Source organism: Plectropomus leopardus, unplaced genomic scaffold (assembly GCF_008729295.1).
Source record: "Plectropomus leopardus isolate mb unplaced genomic scaffold, YSFRI_Pleo_2.0 unplaced_scaffold1876, whole genome shotgun sequence".
In the NCBI taxonomy this organism is placed as follows: Eukaryota; Metazoa; Chordata; class Actinopteri; order Perciformes; family Serranidae; genus Plectropomus; species Plectropomus leopardus.
This window is the reverse complement of record NW_024620230.1, coordinates 696-8,753: the sequence shown is the minus strand read 5'-3', so window position 1 is coordinate 8,753 and position 8,058 is coordinate 696. Positions and strand designations below refer to the sequence as shown.

The 8,058-nt window shown below is 47.0% G+C and overlaps 1 protein-coding gene across 1 annotated transcript; it reads left to right on the top strand.

Annotated features, from left to right (window-relative positions):
- Positions 1 to 262: 262 nt before the first annotated feature.
- LOC121965141 (E3 ubiquitin-protein ligase UBR2-like) lies at positions 263 to 7,846 on the top strand (the record flags this gene model as incomplete). The annotated part of the gene is made up of 13 exons (XM_042515302.1): positions 263 to 332; positions 428 to 636; positions 724 to 817; positions 919 to 1,080; positions 1,164 to 1,252; positions 1,360 to 1,420; positions 1,595 to 1,743; positions 3,017 to 3,072; positions 3,922 to 4,022; positions 5,562 to 5,631; positions 5,846 to 5,983; positions 7,124 to 7,214; positions 7,761 to 7,846. Coding segments are annotated over 12 exons (1,274 nt in total), but the record flags the coding sequence as incomplete, so codon positions are not given.
- Between the last annotated feature and the right edge of the window lie 212 nt (positions 7,847 to 8,058).

The window sequence follows — 8,058 nt, the reverse complement described above, 5'->3', positions numbered from 1 at the left end:
AACCTGGATACACCTGAACACACCTGGACACATCTAGATACTGTACATCTACTCACACCTGGACATACCTGCTCACTGCTGTACACACCCGTTTATACCCAGACACACCTACTCACACCTGTTCACACCTATACAGACCTCTGTAAACCTGTTCACGCCTTAATACAGCTGTCAACACAGTCAAGAAAAGCAGCACAGGGCAGTTTAGAATAGAAGGATGGTGTGGACATTCAGGTGTAGACACTCAGGTGTCTATGTACAGGTGTCGATGAACAGGTGTCTAAGTACAGGTGTGGACATCCAGGTGTGGACACACAGGTGTCAATGTACAGGTGTGGAAACTCAGGTGTAGATGTGTTTCTCGTCTCACTGTCTATAATAAATTTGGCTATTAAAATGTTGTCTCTGTCTCGCTTGTCCCTCCAAGTCCTCCCAGTTCGGAGTCCACCTGTGTCACCCAGGTGTGTGTTGGTCCCAGGAGGGTGGGCAGAGCTGAGCAGCGTCAGCTGGTGACCTGCATTCTGTGTCAGGAGGAGCAGGAGGTCAGAGGTCACGGCAGAGCCATGGTGCTGGCAGCGTTCGTCCAGAGGTCGACGGTTTTGTCTAAAAACCGCCGCTGCAACCTACCTGACCCAGGTGGGCGTGGCCTCAGTGTGACATCATCAGGACAACAGCTAGTCAGGGTGAGTCTTGCTGACTGACAGAAGTGTGAATGTGTTTCAGAACATCACGACCCGCTGTTCATGCACCCGGACCTGTCTCTTGGAATCCACTCGGCCAGCTGCGGACACATCATGCACGCCACCTGCTGGCAAAGGTGAGTCACCACCGCCGCATGACAGAAGCCTGCCATCATTCAGACGGTGGACAGCGGACACCTGTAGTCATCATCATCAACATGACGACCCCTGTGTTCAGGTACTTTGAGGCGGTGCAGCTGAAGGAGCAGAGACGCCAGCAGCGACTGCGAGGACACACCAGCTACGACGTGGAGAACGGCGAGTTCCTGTGTCCGCTCTGCGAGTGTCTGAGCAACACCGTGATCCCTCTGCTGCCACACACATTATCACCTGACCACAGGTATGCACTGACCTGACCGCAGATACACACTCATCTAACCACAGGTCCACGCTCACCTGACTTTCTCTTTTTTTTTCTTTCAGTGTTGATCATCCCAGTCTGGAGGCTTGGCTTAAAATGACCAATCAGCAGATCGCAGCGCTGCACTCCGCCCACAGAAAGCAAGGTGAAGGTGAGTCACCTGTCCATAATTCACAGGGCAGAGCCACAGGGTGTGTGTGAATGTGTGTGTGTGTGTGTTTATGTATGTTTTAATGTGTATGTGTGTGTGTGTTTCAGGTGTATCAGAGGGGGCGGAGCCTGCTGGTCCTGAAGGTTTCAGAGTGGACTTCTGTCCGCAGTGAGTCAGCAGCTGTTTGAATAAAGTTCTGTTATACAAACTGTGCTACTGTTCAGACTCCTCCCCTGAATGATATCAGCGGTGATGTCAGCAGGTGATGATGTCAGCATAGATGATGTCAGTATAGATGACGTCAGCGGTGATGATGTCAGCGATGTTGTCACTGTCCCTCAGGAGCCTGTTCTCCAGCAGCGTCAGTGAGATGATCACCACGTTCAGCATGTCAACATACAAGGTGGGACTAAAGCTGAACCCCAACGAGCAGGACCCCCGAGTCCCCCTGCTGAGCTGGGCGACCTGCGCCTACACCATCCAGAGCATTGGTACACACACACACACACACACACACACACACACACACACACATTTAGGGCTGGGGCAATGCCTTAACGCAATCGACATAATGGATTACGGAAATGCTCCGATTAATTTAACATGTGTCGACACATTGCAAGGAGGATGTAAGGCCCTTTTCACACAGCACGCATCAGGAGCGCGAGATATGTGACCTCAGCGAGCAGCAGCGTATTTCAGGTGTGTGGTGTTCACACATACAGCGTCGTCGTAACGTCGCTGCCTGCTGCTGTATTTCTGTATTTAATTGCACAAATTCCTCTCATTTATGCAGTCGTGCAGCTCCTGCGCAGCTCCATCAGTTGCTCATACAACGCATTTTATTTTGAAACATTTACAGGACCATGTTGTCAGCTGTGCAGGAGCTGCACGACGTCATAAATGAGAGGAATATGTGCTTAAAAATAGAAATGCAGCATTCACATCAGCAGGCAGCGACGCAGCAGCAACGTAGCAAAAAACGCTGCATGTGTGAACACCACACGCATGAAACACGCTGCTGCTTGGCAGACTGACGTCTCACGCTCATGACGCGTGCTGTGTGAAACGGGCCTAACTGTTGTGATGCAGAAAGAACGGACGAGTTATAATTACTTCTGTTAGAGAAAAGTTTTAGTGTTATTCAAACTGCAGTAATTTTACTGTCAGATGTTTTGTTGGACTGTGAGATTTGAGGTTTACTGTAACAAAGAGGAACTTTTGTTGTTACTCCTCCTAAAGTGACTTGACTTTTACATAGTTTTATGTATTTTGCTGTTGGATTATTAAATGTAGATTACACTACTTTCCTTTGACTCCAGTGGAACAAGCTCTTTACATTAGTTTTATTTTGGAGAGACTTTATATCAGACTGTCAGACACAGATTAGCAGTTAAGACTGGGCTGTAATAATAATGCGCTGCAGCGTGTACTGTCATGATTGAAGAGGATTGAACAAGATGTTAAAATATAAATGACAAGTTTAAAATGTTATTTTCGGTAAATTTGTTGTTCTATTAATCAAGTAATAAAATAATTATGGTTAGATCAATAAAAAATAAAAAAATGATAGATTAATCCATTAATCGAAAAAATAATCGATAGATTACTCTATAAAAAAATAATCCTTAGGTGCAACCCTACACACACACACACACACACACACACACACACACACACACACACACACCGAGAGCAGGGAGGTCAGAGGTCGTTCTGATGGCGTGTGTGTGTATGTGCGTGTGTGTGTTTGTGTGTTTGCAGAGCGCCTCCTGATGGATGAAGAGAAGCCGTTGTTTGGGAGTTTACCTTGCCGACAGGTAAGTGGTTCTGGGTGTGTTCGGGCCGTCTGATTGGCCAGGAGGGGCAGGGGGCGGGGTCTGAGGTGTAGTGGCTGGAGACTGGAACACAGCGAGCTCTTATTGTGAAAGTTCATTCAGATGTTTTATAAAATATGTTCAGATGGAAAATGAAATCTCATAAATCTTCCTGTAGACCTTCTGTCAGCTGATGTTTTGATGTTTTTTGTTCCGTTTATTTATAAGCGAGTTTTTTGTAATAAATTAAAAAAAAAAAAAAAAATGTAATCAAAGTCTAATAAGATTTTCTTTTCCTGTAAAAATAAAATATATATACATAGATTTTTTTCCTCTCTGTCTGTATACATTTTTGGTGGTTTCCAAAACGTGGGCCTGCCAAAATAAAAATCACCACAGTAACATCATTTTTCACAGTGAGAAACTGGAGAAACACAACGTATCGTTGGATTTGAACATTTCCGACTGTCCAACACACTGTGGGACAAACACTGGGCGCATTGTCCCGAGTGTCTCCAGGAGGCTGAAGAAAAACGATTCAGCCACATCCTCCTCCGACTGATAAAGAACGGTCCCTTAGGCCTCGTCTCTGTGAGGGACTGAGTCCTCTGAGGAAAACTGTCTCTTAATGAGCTTTACAAATGAAACCGACTGGACCAGGTGAGCAGCAGTGACATCATCATCTCTACATGATGTCACTGCTGCTCACCTGCCGGCCTCAGGTGTGCCCTGACATCATCAAACGTGTGTGTGTGTGTGTGTGTGTGTGTGTGTGTGTGTGTGTGTGTGTGTGTGTGTGTGTGTGTGTGTGTGTGTGTGTGTGTGTGTATGTATGTGTGTGTTTTTTTACAGGATGACTGTCTGAGCGCGCTCACTAGATTCAGCTCAGCCTGCTGGACGGCAGCACCGCCAACAACGCCCGCTCACACAACACACTTCATCAGGCTGCTCACAGTAACACACACCACACACACACACGACTCACACACACTTCATCAGGCTGCTCACAGGTAACACACACACACACACACACAGACACACACACACACACTTCATCAGGCTGCTCACAGGTACACACACACACACACAGGCTGCTCACACACAGACACACACACACACACTTCATCAGGCTGCTCACAGGTAACACACACACAGACACACACACACACACACACTTCATCAGGCTGCTCACAGGTAACACACACACACACACACACACACAGAGACACACACACACACACACACACTTCATCAGACAGGTAACACACACACACACACACACACACACTTCATCAGGCTGCTCACAGGTACACACACACACACACACACACACACACACACACACACACACACTTCATCAGGCTGCTCACAGGTAACACACACACACACACACACACACACACTTCATCAGGCTGCTCACAGGTAACACACACACACACACACACTTCATCAGGCTGCTCACAGGTAACACACACACAGACACACACACACACTTCATCAGGCTGCTCACAGGTAACACACACACACACACACACACACACATCAGGCTGCTCACAGGTAACACACACACACACACACACACACACACACACTCATCAGGCTGCTCACAGGTAACACACACACACACACACACACACACACACACTTCATCAGGCTGCTCACAGGTAACACACACACACACACACACTTCATCAGGCTGCTCACAGGTAACACACACACACACACACACACACTTCATCAGGCTGCTCACAGGTAAACACACACACACACACACACACACACACACTTCATCAGGCTGCTCACAGGTAACACACACACACACACACACACAGGTAACACACACACACACATCAGGCTGCACCACTTCATCAGGCTGTCACAGGTAACACACACACACACACACACTTCATCAGGCTGCTCACAGGTAAACACACACACACACACACACACACACACACACACACACACACACACACACACACACACATACTTCATCAGGCTGCAGGTCACACACACAACTTCACACACAGGTAACACACACACACACACACTTCATCAGGCTGCCCACAGGTAACACACACACATACTTCATCAGGCTGCTCACAGGTAACACACACACACACACACACACACACACACTTCATCAGGCTGCTCACAGGTAACACACACACACACACACACACTTCATCACTGCCCACAGGTAACACACACACACACACACACACACACACACACACACACACACTTCATCAGGCTGCTCACAGGTAACACACACACACACACACACTCACACACACACTTCATCAGGCTGCTCACAGGTAAACACACACACACACACACACACACACTTCATCAGGCTGCTCATAGGTAACACAAACACTACACATACACATACACACACTACACACATATATATACACACATGCAGTTGGACATGTTTGTTATAAGTGTGTGTGTGTGTGTGTGTGTGTGTGTGTGTGTGTGTGTGTTGTAGCCCTGGTTCCAGACTCTCAAGTAGAAAACACTCCCTGTATCCTCGACATCGACATGTTTCACCTGCTGGTGAGTTTCAGCACTTTACATCCAGTTTAAACCAGTTTACATCCACTTAATATCCAGTTTACATCAGTTTAAACCAGTTTACATCCAGTTTACATGAGTCTAAAACCAGCTTGTATCCAGTTTATTTTCAGTTTACATCCACCTAATATCCAGTTTACATTTCATTAAATACAGTGTTTGTTCAGGTGTGTCTCTGGTGTGTGTCTCTCTTCAGGTGTACAGTGTGTTGTCATACAGCTCGGTTCACAGTCTGGACCAATCAGGACGAAGAGTGGTAGACTCCGCCACCTCCACCTCCTTCACCTTGTCACTGTGGCTCACCTGGTCCAGATCCTGCTCACCTCCACCACAGGTGACTTACACACACACACACACACACACACTGCAGGAGTTTATTGTGAGTCTAGTCAGTTTTTATTTATAGAGCCCATTATCACAAACATGGTTTGCCTCAGAGGGCTTTACAGCAGGCACCATCCCTCTGCCCTCAGACCCTCACATCACCCGAGGAAAAACTCCCAAAAAAGAACCCCTGTAACGGGAAAATTAAAAAAAAAAAAAAAAAGGGAAGAAACCTCAAGAAGAGCGGCAGAGGATGATGAGGGATCCCTCTTCAGGACGGACAGACGAGTGATAGATGTCGTATGTCGTAGTCTCGTGCATATATTGATACGGAGGTGTCCAAAGACATGATCACAGCATCGACGCAACCAGGATCAAAACCATGATCAGGGCGAGCGGGGATCCAGTATCAGTGCAGCCTCAGCACAAGCACAACCAAAGGCAGGATAACAGCACCAGCACAGATATCACCATCAGGCGCAGTCAAGGTTACGGCCAGGATCCAGGAAAACTGGGAAACAAGGGAGCAGGAACGCTCTGGAGAGGCAGCGGGATTAGTGTAGTACGGTCCAACAGACCCAAGGTGGTGAACAGAAAAAAGGATAAGCACTCAGTGAGGATCCTAGAGTCATTGATCAGCAGTTACGACTTAAATATGAACGACAGAGAGCAGGAATATAAAAGAGAGAAAGAGAGAGGAAGCAGAGCCAGAGTGGCAGGTCTGAACGGACTCAAAACCACCCCCGCCAGATCGGGCCGAAAGCTCTGCCACCTCCCCCTCCTCCCCGTCACAAGGACAGGGATTTCAACTGATCACAAGAAACCTGTGCTCCAGGAATATACACACTAACGAAACGAGGGTCACTAATCAGCTATTATGGCCTAAATATGAAGGTCAGAGAGCAGTGTTAGTCCCCACTGCTCTCTGACCCCTACAGAAGGTCCCCCGACAGATTAAACCTATGTCAGCCTTACTAGGGGCTGGTCCGGGCAACCTGAGCCAGCCCTAATTATAAACTTTATCAAAGAGGAAGGTCTGAAGTTTACCCTTAAAAATGGAGACGGTGTCTGCCTCCCTGACCCAAACTAGAAGACGGTTCTGTAAGAGAGGAGCGTGGTAACTAAAGGCTCTTCTCACCTGTGTCCTCAGAGGAGGTGTGTATGGATCAGGACAGCGGGGGGTCAGAGGAGGAGGAGCTCACCTGTCAGCTCTACAACACACTGAGGACACACCTGGGCAGGTCAGTGCGCGTGCGCGCACGCACGCACACACACACACACACACACACACACACACACACACACACACACACACACACACACACAAGTTGTCATCAATATCACGAAGAGCCTGAAGGTGTTTGATAAGATTTAAAGACGGTGGCGTGATGAGGTGGTCAGCTTAGATTGATTGATTGGTTTGTGGATGGATCAGAAGTAGCTCTGATACAGCATCAAGACATCAATCAATAATTGAGCTTGAAAAATTAAAAATAGATCAACAGTCGAGACATAAATGAAGAACGTTTAATAACTGATATTCTGTTGATTTCTGTATTGATCTGTAGATCGATACTTTAATTTTTTTCTGTAAATAATCAATAAATGTGATCAAAAAGTAATGATGGAATAAATATAATCAATAAATGCAAGAAAATATGTCAATTGATTGTCTTTACTAATGTGTTTATCAGAATGAATTCTGTTTAATATGTGAATTAGCCCTGTCTGATAACGTGTGTGTGTGTGTGTGTGTGCGTGCGTGCGTGCGTGCGTGCGTGTGTCAGTGTGTTACCTGAAGTGACGTCTGGCTGGCAGCTGTTTCGTTGTGTTAAAAGCGGCGTCATGCCGTTCCTTCGAGCCACCGCCCTCTTCTTCCACTACCTGAACTCCACAGCACCTCCTGCTGACCTGCTGGGTAACTACACACACACACACACACACACACACACACACACACACACACACACACACACACACACATATCTACACTCACATATACACACACACACACACACATATCTACACTCACATATACACACCACACACACATATACATACACACACACACACACACACAGACAC